This window comes from Perca fluviatilis, chromosome 8, assembly GCF_010015445.1.
Source record: "Perca fluviatilis chromosome 8, GENO_Pfluv_1.0, whole genome shotgun sequence".
Lineage (NCBI taxonomy): Eukaryota > Metazoa > Chordata > Actinopteri > Perciformes > Percidae > Perca > Perca fluviatilis.
Window position 1 is genome coordinate 21030664 of NC_053119.1, and position 16741 is coordinate 21047404.

Here is a 16741-nt window from a genome sequence, read left to right on the forward strand (position 1 = left end):
GAAAGGAAGAGAGGGAGAGAGAGAGATAGAGAGAGAGGACAAAGAGGAGAGAAGAGAAAGTTAGGGGCACAGCACAAGAATCGTTTAGCCATGAGGCACAAAAACCAACAAAAACAATGCCAATCACCACATACATTAAAAAGGACAGTGCGGTAAACATCCCCCCTCCTCCCCTGACACACAAAAACAATACACAGATTTAAGGAAGGGACACCACCAGGACATATGGCAGAGACTCCAACATGCTGTATACTTGGCACCCAAAGAGATCCATCTAGAACCAGTCTCCCTTCCGGGAGACTTGGAGGATGGATGGAATGACTGGAAGAGGTTGTTAATAGAGAAAAGAGAGGTAGCCTAGCTTAACATGGCTTAGATATGAGAGAGAGAGTGGGAGACAGAAGAGGGAAAGAAAGAGAGTAATGATCTAAGAATTTAGAGTGCAAAAGATTTTCACATTAAGAATGACAAACAAATGAGACAGACTAAATGTAAAAAGCCATAGACAGGTTGAAGCTCTGGGTCTACGTGGCCTGGCTTCAGCCCTTCAACACAATAAGTGATCCTTAGTCAACCTGTCTAGCTTGACCTGAAGGCAATGAAATGGCATGAAAACACACCTGATGGTCTCCACTAATTACAGTGACACAAAATACCTCCAGCGAACACTGACTCCAGTGATAGTCATAAATAATCATATACATTAAAATATTTAATCCGACTCAAATTTCATGATAAAACCGCAGGAATGAAATACAGTAAAATGTGGAAAGATCATTGTAACCATTTTTTTTTTTTTTTTTTTTTATTAAGAGGAGTAGAGTGAGTCTCCCTCCTGTGGTGGGCTCCTTCCCCCCTGCCCCACTGAGTCTCTGCTGTGGTGACCATGGCTGGAGGGTGAACTTACCCTAGCAGTGCTAGCATTAGAGCTGGGGAGGGGGGGGGGAAGGCCCCAGGGCTAGGATCAGTAGGGTTTGCTGTCGTTCTTGGAGCGCTTCAGCTGAACCTTCAGCCTCTTCATTCCGATCTGGAAACCATTCATGGCCTGGATGGCAGCTTGCGCAGACACAGGATTGTCATAGCTGACAAACCCTGATAACAAAAAGGTAGAGGGCACATGTTACATACATTTAACACCCCGTTTGAACTTCAACACACCCCCTTCACATTTAAAGGTCCCATGACATGGTGCTCTATGGATGCTTTTATATAGACCTTAGTGATCCCCTAATACTGTCTGTAGTCTCTTTCCCAAAATTCAGCCTTGGTGCAGAATTACAGCCACTAGAGCCAGTCCCACATAGAGCTTTCCTTATGGCGCTGACACACTAACCAGACGGCCGACCGACGTTAGAAAAGGCAGTCGGACTGATTAGTCAGGTCCCCGAGATTCCAAAAACTGCCTCAAAACACACTGAGGCGACACCGACTTGAGCGTACGTAAGGTGGATGTTGGGGGTGTGGCCTTGACCAACTGCCACTTTGCTCGTTTGAAAGCCATGATGTCTCTCTCTCATGCGTGGGCCAAATTCTCTGGGCGGGCAAAGCAGAGAAAGGGGACTCCTTCCTCCTTATGACCTCATAAGGAGGAAGATTCCAGATCAGCCCATCTAAGCTTTCATTTTCTCAAAGGCAGAGCAGGATACCCAGGGCTCGGTTTACACCTATCACCATTTCTAGCCACTGGGGGGGGACCCAAAGGCAGGCTGGGGGAAACTCATTAATGTTAAAAAACCTCAAAGTGAAATTTTCATGCCATGGGACCTTTAAACACAACATTGCCTGGTACTTCAAGGGCATGGTGTACAACATCAGATTTTGTGGGGGGGTTTAAAGGAGAGAATCTTCTCTGGAAAAAGGAAAGCCATTGCAATTATTACTTTAAGAGTAACTCTTGCCAAAATGCAACCTAGGGTCTTTTTGTGAATGTACCCGGGTCAAACTTTCGTTTAAAAGCATAATTAGGACGGAAACGCCACTTTTAAGATTTACCGTATTTTCATTTTTCGGTCAAATGGCCTTTTGAATGGGAGGGCTAGGGGCACTACAATGGTTGCATCAAAATCGCAATTTTTAAAAAAGAAGGCTCGACACAACGTGAAACTTTGCTCGAAGTATCACCAGGGGCTCTACTAGAGCATTGAGAACATGGTTTGTGTACACAGAGTTTACAGAGTTAGCAGTTGTTGTTTACGCCATCCGCCATTTTCTCAGTCAATAAGAGTCGATCTCTGAATGCGAATGAACAGACTCCAAGGTCAATATTGTTTTTTACTAAATGACAAAACAAATTATCTGTGCATTTATATGGAACTAAGCTTTAGGAGCTTTCCATCTTTACTCTCCTCCCTCGACTATTTTTTACTTGCGAGATGGACGGCGACCAGAAAAACAACAGGTACAGTGAGTTGTTCAAAACCTTTTTTTAGTAAACTCTGTACACAAACAATGTTCTCAATGCTCATGTTCATGTGTAGAGCCCCTGGTGATACTCTGAGCAAAGTTTCATGTTGTGTCGAACCTTCTTAGTGTTGTAAAAATAGTGATTTTGATGCGACCAGAGTAGTGCCCTAGCTCTCCCATTCAAAAGGCCGAAAAACGGTAAATCTTAAAAGTGGCGTTTCCGTCCTAATTATGCTTTTAAAACGAAAGTTTGACCCGGGTACATTCACAAAAAGACCCTAGGTTGCATTTTGGCGAGAGTTACGCTTTAAGACTGGTGCCAGAAACAAATGACCCTATAATTAAGTAACCAAACATATCATTTAGTGCTCCTAAATATGAGTAAACTAACTCTTAAAACACAATATTTCATGATAACTTTTGAGTTGCATAATTTCATAACTCAAACTAATTAATTTTACATAACTTCTCAGGTGCTTGCAGCACCTGAGAAGCCCAGCAGTGCTTCGCCTTTCTAGGAATATAGTTCCCAGTTTATATACTGTTAGAAGATGGCTGTGTTAATGTGACCTTGTTATTTGTACACCCTGTGACTATACAAATCACAACAAGTAAACAGGAACATGTTGGCGTTATTTTGTCACTTATTCGGAGCAGTAGGCTAGTTGGAGCTGGTTACCTCCAGGATCTGTGCTAAGCTAAGCTAGTGGTGGGGGCGTCAGACAGAGTTACAACACGCACGCAGCTGAGAAGGGTATGTATGGACTTAACTAACTCTGGGGGATACGGTGAATAAGCGAAAGTCCCAATAAGTTGGCGTGTTCCTTTAAGAACCCTAATATCCACCACACAACGTGGCACGTACATCAATTATACAATAAAGAGGGCTTCAGGGCCCAGTGGTGCCAACACACTTACCAAAGCACTTGCTCAGATTGGTCTGCTTGTCAATGAAGACTTTGGCAGAAACCACATTTCCAAAAGGCATAAACATCTGCAGAAGATCCTGGTCCCCAAACTCCTGGGGCAGGTGGTAGATGAAAAGGTTGGCGCCCTCTGGCCCTACTCCATTTGATAAGAAAAACGGACAAGACTCAAGTTAGAAACGTATTAAGATGCACCCACAGACACAATTAGTTAATCCTCAAGTTAATGTTATTTAACAAAAGTGATAATGCTCACCTTCCTTCTGGCCGCCAGCAATGCTCTGCTGCAGGAGAGACTGGCCATAGAGGGAGGGCAGGGCGGAGGCGGTGTACTGCTGCATCCCTGAGTAGGCCTGGGTCAGAGCGTCCATGGAGCTGGCTGCTGACCCGTTGGCCATGGAGGCTCCCAGGCCTCCGTTCATGGCCCCCATACCTGGGAAACAAAAACAAACAAATGGGTTGTACACTCTTAACCCAATTTTGCAGCTTACAGAAAATTGAGGAATTACATGTTTTTGGCCACCAGGGGGCAGAAAAACAAAGCCTTTTGCTTCTCAAGTTACACTCCCTGGCCACTTCATTAGGTACACCTGTACAAGCTAATTCAGTCCAGAACAACAGCTCTGCCACATATTCTATCTAAGTGTTAATTCCATGCATGCGTTTATTACTGAGGTCATAATTAGTGGTATTGTTGTTCTGGAATGCATTATATTAAAATGAGTTACTAATATTCTTTCTCCATCATGTTTGTAAATAGGATGGGCAAAACACCTCTCAATATCATTAAGTGCAGTCCAACACCAGAGCAAATTACAACCTCAGAATCAGCTTTATTGGCCAGGTTTGCGTAAACAAACAAGGAATTCGACTCTGGTAATCTTTGCTCTCAAAATACAACACTCACTTAAGATATTAAGCATAAAAACAGAAATGACTGTAAAAAATATAAAAATACCAGTATAACAATGCAAAAGAATTTACAAACCTCAATAATAAAACCGTTGAATAAATACCTCTCAAAATTGATCATTATCTTCGTAAAAAGGTAGAATTTATGACTGTTCTATTGATTTGCATTAAGTTTTACAGGTGTACCAAATAAAGTGGGTCTATCTTTAACATGCAGCAGCAAGAACAGAGCAAAATTTGCTTTTCAGTCCAGCAAACCAAAACAGTAAGGTTTTTAAGTCTCGCTGCTCCCTAGTGGTAACCATTTCTTAATGCAGCATTGACATTAGTGTACAACTGTTAGCTTTTATCCAGCTATTAAAAACAGACACTTACCACTGATGCTGTTGGTAAGAGCGTTGAGGTTGAGGCCCATAGAGGTGCCAGTGAGACCCTGCAGTGTGCCCAGAGATGCCAAGGTGTTCATGGCAGCACCCGCGCTGGACGCTGCTGTTGAACCGACTGTTACAAGACACAAAAAAATATATTTAAATATACACTGTATATGTAATAAAAAATAAAAACGTTACCACAGGGATGACTAGCACATGTTAAACACACCTCATATCACTCTATACTGTACGTCTGGCATCTTTGCCACAAATTGTTACGATTATGAGAGGATGGCACAGCAGTGAGAGGGCAGTTAAAAATCTGTCTCTTAAAGCGGAGAGTCGTTACCGCAGCAGCAATATGCAAAACTCTGACAGATGGAGCCAATGTATATTTACACAGATTAAAAGGGAAATGGGGGGGGGTCTCATAAAATGTTATATATGGCTGATTAACTCACATAAAATAATTGAGGAATGGCTGGGGGCTGTTAGGCAAATAGAGGAGGGAGGTTTGCAGAGCAGTTTGTTGATACGATCACAGCAGCATGAGGGCTAACTGAACATGTATGTTCATCTCTTTATTTACACTTAAGATTTAACGGTTATGTCTGAAGAGAAACTAAGATAACAGACATGTAAATTTAGCAAACAAGGTCAAAAACTCAGCAAGCAAAACATCCATAATAGTTAAAGTATTCTAACTAAACTAAAAATAACCATGAACAGTGTTCGACTCGCACTGGGTGCTCATTACTGTATACACAGTACATGCACATACTACGGCTCATGTCGGTTTTAGTTTTAGTTATTACCTGGACTGGCCAGGGCTCCCAGGGCTGCACTGTTTGCAGACATGGTGCTGGTGGAGTTCGGGCTGCCAGAGCTCTGGGCTGCAGCTGCAGCAGCAGCTAATGTGGCCAAATTCTGCAGCTGAAGGGGGTTCATGCCTGCTGCGAGAACGAAGAAACAAAGGTGACTTCCAAAGCTACGCTAAAGTTCTCGCAGACACGCACCGTTCTAAAAGTCTTAGGAGGGAACAAACTTCTCTAGAATTCAAGCATAGAGAATATATCTTTACGGCTTAAGATGGGATGGGATTTTGGGATTGTCAATAAAAAACTTTATCTCTCAGCCTCCTCTATTTTACACTGCCTGGACACAACATGGCTTTCTTGTAATACTTCTTGCTCTTTTCCATTCACTCTTGTTAGTCAGGTTAACATCTAACTCATCCATAGAGTTCTTTCATCATCTCTCATGGTTTTGTTAAATCATAATCAAGCCACTACATTTGGTCACTTTGGCATTACTGTACCAAATACAATCCAAATATGTTTATTTTAGTTTTCACACTGGTGTCAGGGTTGTATTAGATAGAGTACTTTATTAATACCAATGGGAAAATGCAGTACTGCTTTTAGTATTTGACCTGAAATAATATTTCAACATACAAAAAACGGCCTCACTATAGTTATGGGGTGTGCCTTTTCGACCAGGCTCATAACCTCGAAATTCTTTCCTTCTGTGATGAAGTTCCACCATTGGTCGGAGTGAGCGTGATGATGTCAGTGTTGGCGTTTCCCGATTGGCCATTTCGCTTTCGAAATGTATTGGCGCGACACAGGCTTTTAACTCTGCTATCACCCATCAATCAGCTGATTAACTTCCGCAATACAGAGACAGCGGAGAAGAAATACACTGTAAAGTTGTCAGGTGGTAGTAAATGTTCAGTGTAGGTTTCAGTCTATGCATGAATAAATACTGCAGCTCCTCAAGACCAACATTTGAGGATGTGGTTCAATTGTCATAGGGTGCAACCTAGGTCTGGTCTATTTAACAAAGTAACATTAATTACACAATAACACTTTGGCAGTGAAAAGTGGTCCTCAATTATTTGTCTTTAATGTTTCTGTAACATGTCATGGAATAAGGTACTTCAGTAAACAAACAAAACTGGGACCACAACAGATGACCATGTAATATCTATATTCCCATTATAGACACTACCACTGAATATCCCTGTAATTATTTGGCCACAATTAAGCACATTAACCATACACGGTGCAGCCATATACTAGGTTTTGACCTAGTCTTGTTTAATTTAATCAATTTATGGTTATGTGCGGCATGTTTGTCTTTAAGCAGCCTGCACAGGCCTAGAATAACAGCACCGATTATGAATGTGCCACTGATCTGAAAGCGTAATGTGATTTACAGTAGTTAAAAACGTGTGTGTCAGGCAGAGTCACAAGGTTGTTGACATGACAAGTGTTGGCTTGTTCATTTGAGGATGACTTAAGAACAGTGGTCTTGACATCAGAGAGGGTGAACTCACCTCCTAGCCTCTGCATATTATTGAAACTGCCTTGGTTACTGGTAGATGTGGCCTGTTGGAGCAACTGTTGAGGACAAAGAAAAAGACTGAGTTCAAGAATCAAAAGGGAGGGGGGCACAATATTAGGTCTAAATTCATCAACATTATAAATCACAGTTGCGTGTTTTGATGAATTTCACAACAGACATTTCAAGTGTTGCCATTATACAATGAATGTGACACAAAGATTGGATAATGCAAATCAGGGTCTGTCTGCTCCAGTCCAGGAAGAGGTGGTAATGCACCTGGAGCTGTTTGGTAACTGCCACAAATGGCAGATTTGGGAGGTGTTAAGGTTCATGTTTGAACAGACCACGCAGTCTCAACAAAAACTGAAAAAGGCAGGAATTTTCTCAGGCATATTTTGTATTGAATTATATTGTTAGGTGATCCTGTTTTGTTCACCTGTTAAACAGTGACTGGATGGAAATGCAGCGGCCACTTTGTTTACAATATAGACTCCCTTGTAAGCAAAAAATGTTAAATATTAAAATGTTATCAAAAAGATTAGCTTATTATGGGGCTAGTACATATAAACTTTACACATTAAACTGATTCTCTTCAGCTCAGAGTAGAAATATCTTGTTTCACTCAGTTTGTGTTCTAGCTGAAGGACACATGGCATGTGACCTGCATGTGCTTACTGACTTGGAGCCAATGAGCATGTGACTTAAACATGGACATAACATGAGCAGCTGAGCGGGTTCTGGCCAGAAAACTAGAGATATTGAGGCTACTGCATGCACATTAAGTAGTGACAGGCAAAAACAGATTGAACTGACTGAGCTGCTCTTTCCATCTATCCAAATATCACATACAATTTGATTTAAGGGAAATGGAAGGATGTTGTAGCATCAAAAGCAAACATGACATCTGCCATTAGGGTTGGGTATCGGTTGGGTTCCCCCAATACTGGTCCTAAAAACAATACTTTAAAAACCTAAACAGTGCCTGAATCCATACTTTAAAACAAAAAAAGAACATGGCTTGTTTATTGCTGGTCACATTTAAATGATTTATTTAAAATGTAATAGTTCTTTACAGTTACTATATGTAACTTTTAAAGGTTTCTGAAACAGTGTAATTTTTCATCTAATGATCATAAATGACCTGTAACAGCATACAAGACAGTGAAAAGAACGCCATTTTTATATAGTTTTTATTAATGGCTTCCCCCCCAGGTACGATTTTTCCTGCAAAGTCACAAAATGATTTACGGCAAGTAGACGGCGCTACAGAGCACACATTCTGACAGGTCACAGATTTCTTTGTAACACCAGAAAAGCCTGTGCAGCCACGTAAAAAGGTAGCAGGAGATTTATTTATATAGGCGTAATTGTATTGTAATTTTAGAAGTCATCTGTTGAAGTTATGGCTGATACTGTGGTAGGGCCATCACAGAAAAATTAAATCAAACAAATTACAACTAAAAGCCAGAAGGGAAAGACAGATGACGGTCGGGCTTTTAACAGATGACAGAGACAATTACGGGGTTATAAATGATTCAAAACTGACCCTGAATTGGCCCTCAGGTATGTAACATGTCCATTTCATTCATAAAATAACTTTACAATGCAAGATGCCTACATTAAATTATGTAACGTATTCTCTTATTGTAAATTAATGATTTTCTGTCTGATCAAAACATTCATCACAACTATATGACCTCCCGGTAAAGCTAACTTAGTAATACAGCACTGTAAAGAAAAGATCTTTACGACAGCAGGTGTGGTAAAAACACTAGAATCAACACAAACTGAAAGTTACCACTAGCGACATTAAGTTATAAATGGAAAGCATTTTAAAAATATGTATTGTCCCCCCTTTTTTGTGCGGATCCGAAAATGTATCCAATCCGTGACTCAAAACCGTGATCCGATCAGTGAGTTTTGTGATCCATTGCACCCCGAATAACAACCACACCATCACAAAACACCTCTCTGCTATACGATTCCATGTATTGCCTTATATGGCTAAATTATTAATACATTTTGAAACTGAAACATGAATACATGAGTAACTGTATAGCTCTGCACTGGTGTGTGTTTGAGCAACACTTACTGCCAGGTACTGCGGTGTGAGGGTCCCCAGGCCGGCCAGGTTTCCCCAGGTGGAGGCGCTGTTGAGCTGCTGAATCTGCTGCACTAGCTGCTGCTGCAGGCGCCGCTGCTCCTTATCTCTCTGTGTGTCGGCAAACTTCACCACCAAAGGTGAGGAACAGCCCTGAAGCAGTGAAGAGGTCAGAGACGTTACACGGCATCAGAAGCACACAGAAGAATCTAGTTTATTAATCAATGCAAGGACAGTGATTGCACGGAATTTTTCAAAAGGGCTTTCTATGCATGTTGCATTCATATCAAAGCCAACACATCTGCCATGCATAGCTGAGCCAGGCCACATTCCAAAAAAGGGGCACAGGACAATGCTGCAGACAGTGAATCTTTTTAACACTCGCAAGGAGCTGAATTGAGTCCACAGACAAGCAGACAACAAATGGAGACAAAACTTAGAAAACAGACATTCAAACAAGGATATGTCAGCAGACAGTAACAAGAAGAATGCATAACAATACACACAATCACACAAACAGACAGTCCCATATTGTTCAGACAGACGCATGGACACGAGGCATGCGATGCAAACGTATTTTGAGAGTTGAGAGCCAGACAGGGACCAGGCTGGACATGGAAAATGGCTTCTGCACCAGCAGCACCTCCCATGCCAGCTGAGAATTGGGGAGGTTAGGATATGCGGGGCAATAGGTGGCAGCACCACTGGGGCCTGCGTTTAATCTGGTAGGAGGAGTGTTATGTTTGGTTGGGCTCCTAATTAGACTTGGTCTGCTGCTTCACTGGGGAGCCTCTGACCTGCTAGCTGTCAAATTACTGCTGCTCCACTTCCACAAAGATACCATTGGCTACATGATGACATGGCCCCAGTATTTTAAGAAATCTAACTCCAGTCTGGGTTAATTCTTGTTAACTATCGATGGTGTGAGCTCTTTTTCCTGTGGTCCAAATTATATAGATTGATTATGGCAGACTGTGATAGCTAGGCTCTAGAATATTATCAGAATCAATCAATGAGATGCATTTAGTTCAGAAATTAAAAATGAGAGAAGACCGCAATTCTCGTCGTGTCCAATTAGCTCCGGATACAGCAGCTATGTGAGAGGCAAGGTTTCAAGTTTTATTCAACTATTTTGCAGACGACAATGTAATTTTGTAATAAGCAAGAGTGGTTTTGGAAATGACTCATGCTCTGTGATGAATGGACTCCATCTGTTTGGACAGGTTCTTCATCGTTCCAACACATGGTGGCAGCAGAATGTATGAGGGGGGGAAGGGGGGAAATGAGAAATAGGTGCTAAGGGGTACAGTACCTCCATAGTCTGAGAGTGATGCATGGTTTTGATTGCATTCTGTGCCATTGCCCTGGTAGCAAATGTGACAAACGCACAGCCTGTAGGGGGGGGAACAATAGGAGAGGGGGGGAGGGAGGGAGGGACAAGAAGAAACAAAACAAGACAAAAGGTTTGGACAACTCGTTATGAACCCCAAAAAACACATTACAGTACAAAGAATGGCAACTCCCAAGCACACAGAACCACCCTCACTGGTTAGCACACGAAGAAAGAACACAACAAGGAGAACAGTAACACATGTCACATGAGCACAGTGATTGACGGATTAAATTGCCACCCAAAGAGGCTCGACTATGTGGTGTCATGGTGAAACAGTCCACGTGATTACAAACACATAAAATGCACACATAAATACACACTGAAAGGCTTTGATTTGCTAAAAATGTGCAAACATTAAAAAGGTGTTTAGGGTCCATTTCAAACTGGGGTTACAGTTACTTAAAAAAATTAATTCAGGGCCAACTGTCTCTGCTGTGAGGTTTTATCGTATACATCAACACGAGATGCAACGACAAGCTAATTCTAGCCTTTGTAGAGTGTGATGAAGGAGGCGGTAAAGGAGGAGCTGAGCCGCCTGCCAGCTGAGCCCACGAACACCAGCAGCCAGCGGTTGCCAAGGCGACGGGCCATTGTGCTGGACAGCGAGTGCAGTGGCCCTTCGCTGCGAGACGTGGAGTTTAAACAGTGAAGGGAGGATAGACTATGGGGACGGAATGGGTGCCACTGGAGGCGAATAGCACTTGATTTTGGGGGTGGGGGGGTTGAAATGAATAAGTAGGGAGGGGCCTGTATAAATACTTGATGAGAATATGTACTCTGCTACGCTGAAGGTGGCGGCTGTGACGCGAAGAACACTGTGCCTATGCTGAAAGCACACCTACCTCTGCTCTGACCATCTGGTCCCCGGAGAATTCGGCACTCTTCCATCTGTCCGAAAGATGCGAACATCATTCTGATCTCGTTCTCGCCGTATTTCTTTGAAACCATTCCGATGAAGAGTTTTCGGTCTTCTACCGCTGCAGAAGGATGAAAAAGAGGAACGCTATTCAGACAAACAAACAATTATGGAGCTATGAAAGCGGCAGTTACATCAGGCGTTACATTTTGCACTTCTTTTTCAAGCTCTCTCCTTGTCATGCTGCCACATTTTTTGTCTCTCACTCAAGGTGCCAGCCTCTTGTACAAATCTCTGCAACTTGCAGCTTTGTTTTCCTCAGTGTCTACTTCTCGAAACTGATAACTATCATCCATTTGTGCTCTCCTCCAGATCCTCTGTACCTGCTCCACTCTTCTCCCCTTGGTGCTTTTTAAAGCCCATAATCCTCCTAACCCCCGACACTATATAGAAATTGTGTATTGCTGCACATTCCCTGAACTAAGTTCCTCTCCGGCCTTTATCTGGCATTAAACAGAGTCATAATCCAGCCCTAGTCTTCTTTTAAAATCTTATACTACATTCATCTTGGCTAAATCTAAAAAGATTTTTTCCTCAACAGACATCTCTGTACTCTCTCTTCCTATTTCACTTACCACTTGTTTTCTCACTGTCTGCGGGTTTCATCTGAATAGGATGATGCATCTGGGGAAAAAAAAAAAAAAAGTAGTTGACACTTCACCTGTCACCATTATAAACTATGCAGGTGATTGGCCTCGTTATCCCTCATCACAAGAGTCCCATATCTTCACACATATATCCTCCATCTTCAAGCATTCCTCTCTGCCTCTCATTTTGTTCTCGCACTCAAAACACCATCATTCCTTACCACTGCCAGATTCAGGAGGAAGTGTATGAGTTGATGGCAGGGATCGAATTCTCCAGTATCAAATTTCACTCCTCGCTGTAGTGCAGACTTGTGATGGAACATATTGATTCTTCCTGTCAACATCCCTCATCTTCTTTAGATGAATTTTACAGATATGGTTGACAAGCAAGCCAGTTCTGTATGGCTTTCAAATGTACAGTAAGTCTTAGTTTTTGATTATATATTATAGCACATTCAATTAGAACAAGGTGTGGCAAATCTGAGCTGTGTAAAATCTCATTTGAGACAGCCTAAAATCTCTGAACATGACACTTTTTCTGAAGCCGTGTTCATTATGCGAGAAAGTGCTTTAGGATGTGTCATTTAATTTAATTTAATAAACACATTTGTCCAAGGCGACTCACAGAACTTCAAGTGAATATATTTTTAGCACATTTTACCTGCCACGTGACATGAAAAAGAATAAATCTAGCCATGAGATGCTTCAGCAGGTTGTAGTTATGAAAAGTGGTGGGTTTGTTTTTGACAAACACTAAATAAAACAAGCAGACAGATGGCCTGCTCAGTATGGGTATTGGCTAACGTCACTGACCAAGGAGAGCGAGACACAGAAAGGAGAGAAAACAGGAACAGAACCAAGCTTTTCCACTGTCACACCAACCAAACTCAGTCACCTGCAGTCAATGCCAGTAACCGTATGATCGGGTACTGGGATTCAGGAGCTGAGCTGTTAGACCACACTTTATTTGAAATGTCTGGCTGATTGATAGTCCTCCAGTAAAGAGATCTAGGCCAGTATACTCCGCCTGCTACACTCATTTATCAACCCGGTTTCAATATTTACCTGTAACCTCACTGACAGTAGCTCCATTTTCAATAGACTGGGCTATTGATTTAATCGACGGCTGGAGTTGTTGGTTATTGATTCAATTGATTGGAAGGGAGTTTTGTAGAACGGTGTATAGACGGGGCAGATTTGTGGGGGTTTAACAAGCAGTGGCTTGTTATCTCTAGATAAATCAGGTAAGGAATTAAGAGACCAAAGTCCCCCTCTCATCAGGCATCACTGTTAAAAATACTTCAACTCTCCTCCTTTTATACCGCCAACTTCGGAAAATAAAAATGTAGATGTGCATCAATGATTCATGAAGACAAGCATTGATAATGTGTTCCACTTTGTGGCGATCGGGTCTTGCGCTTCAGTGAATAACCTGCTGCCTGGTAAAGCACACTTTATCGGATACCTGCATGTGTATGTATGCGTGTAGGGTCAGCTGGCTTATCAATTCAGTGTGTTAAGAATCAGGGCAGTCCTCAGTGTGATGTTAGTGCATAGTGGGAACCAAGATATTTTTCAGGCCAGACAGGCGTTCAGTGAGTCGAGAGCTCATTATCGGCCAGCACACAGCTCACAGCCTGCACCAGGGATGTTGAGGGCTCAGCAGCTAAAAGCAACCCATACTGTGCTTACTCACCCCACTTAAAGTCTTTATGTTGTGCAGTGCATTCTGGGCCTCCAGTGCAGCTTTTCTTGTATAAAAAGTTACAAAACAGCATCCTGCAGAGAGAGAAACAGGGACAAACAATGGGCGGGGGGAGGAGACAAAAACAGCATTAAAAATACAGCGCATACAGACCGTAAATGTAATGCCACGACTGCTGCAGAGCAGGAAAGAAGCTAAACGGATGAGTGTATGTTCTCTGCATATCACATGTTAGAAACATGTGACAGGATATTCTTAGCGCTAACAGTTAGATGGTGCACACAGCTCATGTAGGAGCTTGCAGCGAGGACAATGGAGTAATGAGATAGGTGAAGGCTGCTGTGTGACATGGCCATAGTGACCACAGGTCACTGTCAGGAGGAACTGATGCACTGTCCGCAGGTCAACACAGCCCGGGCATGCCAGGGCGCAGTGCCAACACATCAGAGAGTGGTGTTGCATTACATAAAGAAAGAAATATGACACACACACACACACACACACACACACACACACACACACACACACACACACACACACACACACACACACACACACACACACACACACACACACACAGCATGAAATGCACAAAAAAAAAACAAAATTAAAAAAAAAAAAACACACACAAACGGATGAGGAATCATGGGAGGAGAGAGGACGTGGGGGAGGGGGATGAAGAAAATAAGAGCTAGGGAGAGAGAGAGAAGAAAAAAAAAAAAAAGCCTCTCATCCTTCCGTCCCAGCAGACCGCCAGTGGCGTTCCAGCCTGTCAGTTTCACTGGGTTGGGGAAGTGGAGCACTGCAGCGTCTCTGACCTACATAGTGTGTATTATGCTGTTACTGGAGCTCCCAGGCCGCAGGGAGGGCTGTTGAACTCCAATATGCATTGAGCTGCTCTCTTCTCTCTCACAACCAGCTGAGCACTCCCTTTCTTTGCTGCTTAGCCCTGCCTCCGATTTACCGGAGCTAAATAAACCATCCAGAGAGGCGTGATAGTTATCAGATGATTTTTTTCATGGCCTGCAGTAGACGTGACCTAAAAACACGCAAATCTGATGGCTCCTCTGAAGATATCTGGCACAGTAAACAACCAAAATGGAAGTGGGATTACAGCAATTTCCACAAATAAATCAAACAAAAGCTAGATTAAGACATAAGAAGGGGGTGAAGGGTGTAGTAGAAGTAGGGGCAGATAATCTTCCCCTACTCCTCCCAGTAGAAGTAGGACTACTGGGAAAGGAGGACGGCAGTGAAATTGATGGGCGTGGGGGTGCTGCTGCAACATATTCACCTCACACAGGCTGAGTGAGCCAAAGAACTCTGTGATCAGGCCTGATTATCTATTAGAATACATTAACATCGCATTAACATGTCAATAGGCCATCACAGCTGACACTCCACATAGAACTGGGGAGGGCTCTGCTAAAAAAAAAAAAAAAAAAGGGGGCTTTGAAGTCTTCAGCCTCCAAATGAACTGCACAGTGTTGGACACACACACACACACACACTTATTTGGTCACATTAGATGTGTTTCTTTGTAAAAAAGATCATGTGAATCAAATGCTGTCCTGGTCACAGGGTGTGTTGCCATAGGGCCTTGACATACTAAATGCTATTTTTGGCCAAATAATTAGTTAAGTGAGGAACCCTGGGATCTAAATCGAGATCTAAATCCAGAGGTTCCTTTTTGCACATCCCATGAAGATTTAGAAAATTATACTGCTATTCACTTAAAAGACATCTGATTTATTTACACAGACAACATAGTTGTCCTGTTATAATTTACTGCTGTAGACTGACGTTTGAATGCTGGAAAAAAAAAAAAAGACAGTGAGGGAGAGTTTAAGTGACAGAAAGGCAAGATGTCTCCAAGTAGCAGCGTTGTTGTCAGCATGTCTTTCACTTGTAAAAGAAGGAAAGGTGGAGGCAAAAAATAAGGACTGACTGCGCTAAATGGGTAAAATCACTGATTCACTTGGCTGAACAGCCAGTCAAGCAACACTCGCTCTCAGACGGCCGCCACTACGATTATACAGACTCAATCAGCGGAACAGAGGCTTATAAGGGTTAAATAATGCCAATGGTTCAGGAAACCGCTCAAATAGTATGGCCGACGGTTGGCCAGAGTCCTTTAATGATGGCCAAACAGCTCTGGACGACTTGGTGCGTCAGGGCTGTGAAACCCTGGTAGCCCAAAACAGGCTCCATTTACACGCCAGTCCAGCATCAAACAGGTTCCCACTACATTAAAACCCCAGAGTGGATTAGTGCATTTACCCATAATGAGTCATCCAGCCATCAAGGAAATTGAAATTTGGATAAACCCAGGACAGTTACAGCAGGGAAAAAGTCACTTACTTTAGTCACCTGCAGTTAGTTACAGGAGACTGAGCACTTCCAATGGCACAGCAGGTATCCACTTTACCATCTCTTCTAATTGGAAACTAAACTGAAATGCTCAACTCAAGCACCATTTCTAAAAATAAGAGCATCAATAGATGTCTTAATGAAAAACAGCAGTTGTGAAACACTTCCTTCATACAATGCTGCTTTTAAGCCAGCACAGCAAAAGTAAACTAAAAAGAATATTCCTATAATGCAGGGTTATGACATTTTTGTTTTTAACCCTTAAACAGAAGACTATTGAATAATCTCATCTGTAAGGACAAACCCAGCTGCATTGCGTGTGCAGACAAGCAATGCTGTGCACTGCCTAAGGGGATTGTGCTGAAACATGATGGTGGATGACGTGGCAATAACAGGGTTTTGTGTATAGTGCTTGACCACTAAAAGCAAGGCAAATACAGGTAGAGGACAACGGTGGCCATATAAAGGTCTAAGTTTTTGGAAGGTAACAAACAAATTTACATCTGCCAATTTATTATGATTCTAACAAATAAAATAAACAATGTATGTTTTAAATGAAACAAATCATTTACTCTATAAAATATAAAGATCAACATTCCATGACAAGTTACAAGACCCCAAAATGTCTTAAAACTGCTTCCATACCAAGACACCCAAAAAAACATAAAATCTTCTCTTCCTGTAAAATTGTAAACAGTGCAATTCCTGTTA

At 42.3% G+C, this 16741-nt stretch overlaps 1 protein-coding gene across 9 annotated transcripts in view; it reads right to left on the reverse strand.

Annotated features, from left to right (window-relative positions):
* LOC120563607 (CUGBP Elav-like family member 2) overlaps positions 1 to 16741 on the reverse strand; it is a 32681-nt gene that overhangs the window by 3810 nt on the left and 12130 nt on the right. For 3 of the 9 annotated variants that reach the window (XM_039807883.1, XM_039807887.1, XM_039807888.1), the window contains exons 3-13: positions 13652 to 13734; positions 11944 to 11992; positions 11295 to 11429; positions 10372 to 10451; positions 9051 to 9212; positions 6951 to 7014; positions 5428 to 5565; positions 4617 to 4742; positions 3586 to 3762; positions 3322 to 3468; positions 908 to 1092 (exon numbers count right to left, since the gene is read on the reverse strand). In XM_039807883.1, the coding sequence (XP_039663817.1) occupies positions 965 to 1092; positions 3322 to 3468; positions 3586 to 3762; positions 4617 to 4742; positions 5428 to 5565; positions 6951 to 7014; positions 9051 to 9212; positions 10372 to 10451; positions 11295 to 11429; positions 11944 to 11992; positions 13652 to 13734 (1289 nt within the window). In that variant the 3' untranslated portion in view covers positions 908 to 964. The remainder of the gene's footprint in view (positions 1 to 907; positions 1093 to 3321; positions 3469 to 3585; positions 3763 to 4616; positions 4743 to 5427; positions 5566 to 6950; positions 7015 to 9050; positions 9213 to 10371; positions 10452 to 11294; positions 11430 to 11943; positions 11993 to 13651; positions 13735 to 16741) is intronic. The other 6 variants (XM_039807890.1, XM_039807891.1, XM_039807885.1 and 3 more) reach the window with 5 other exon arrangements.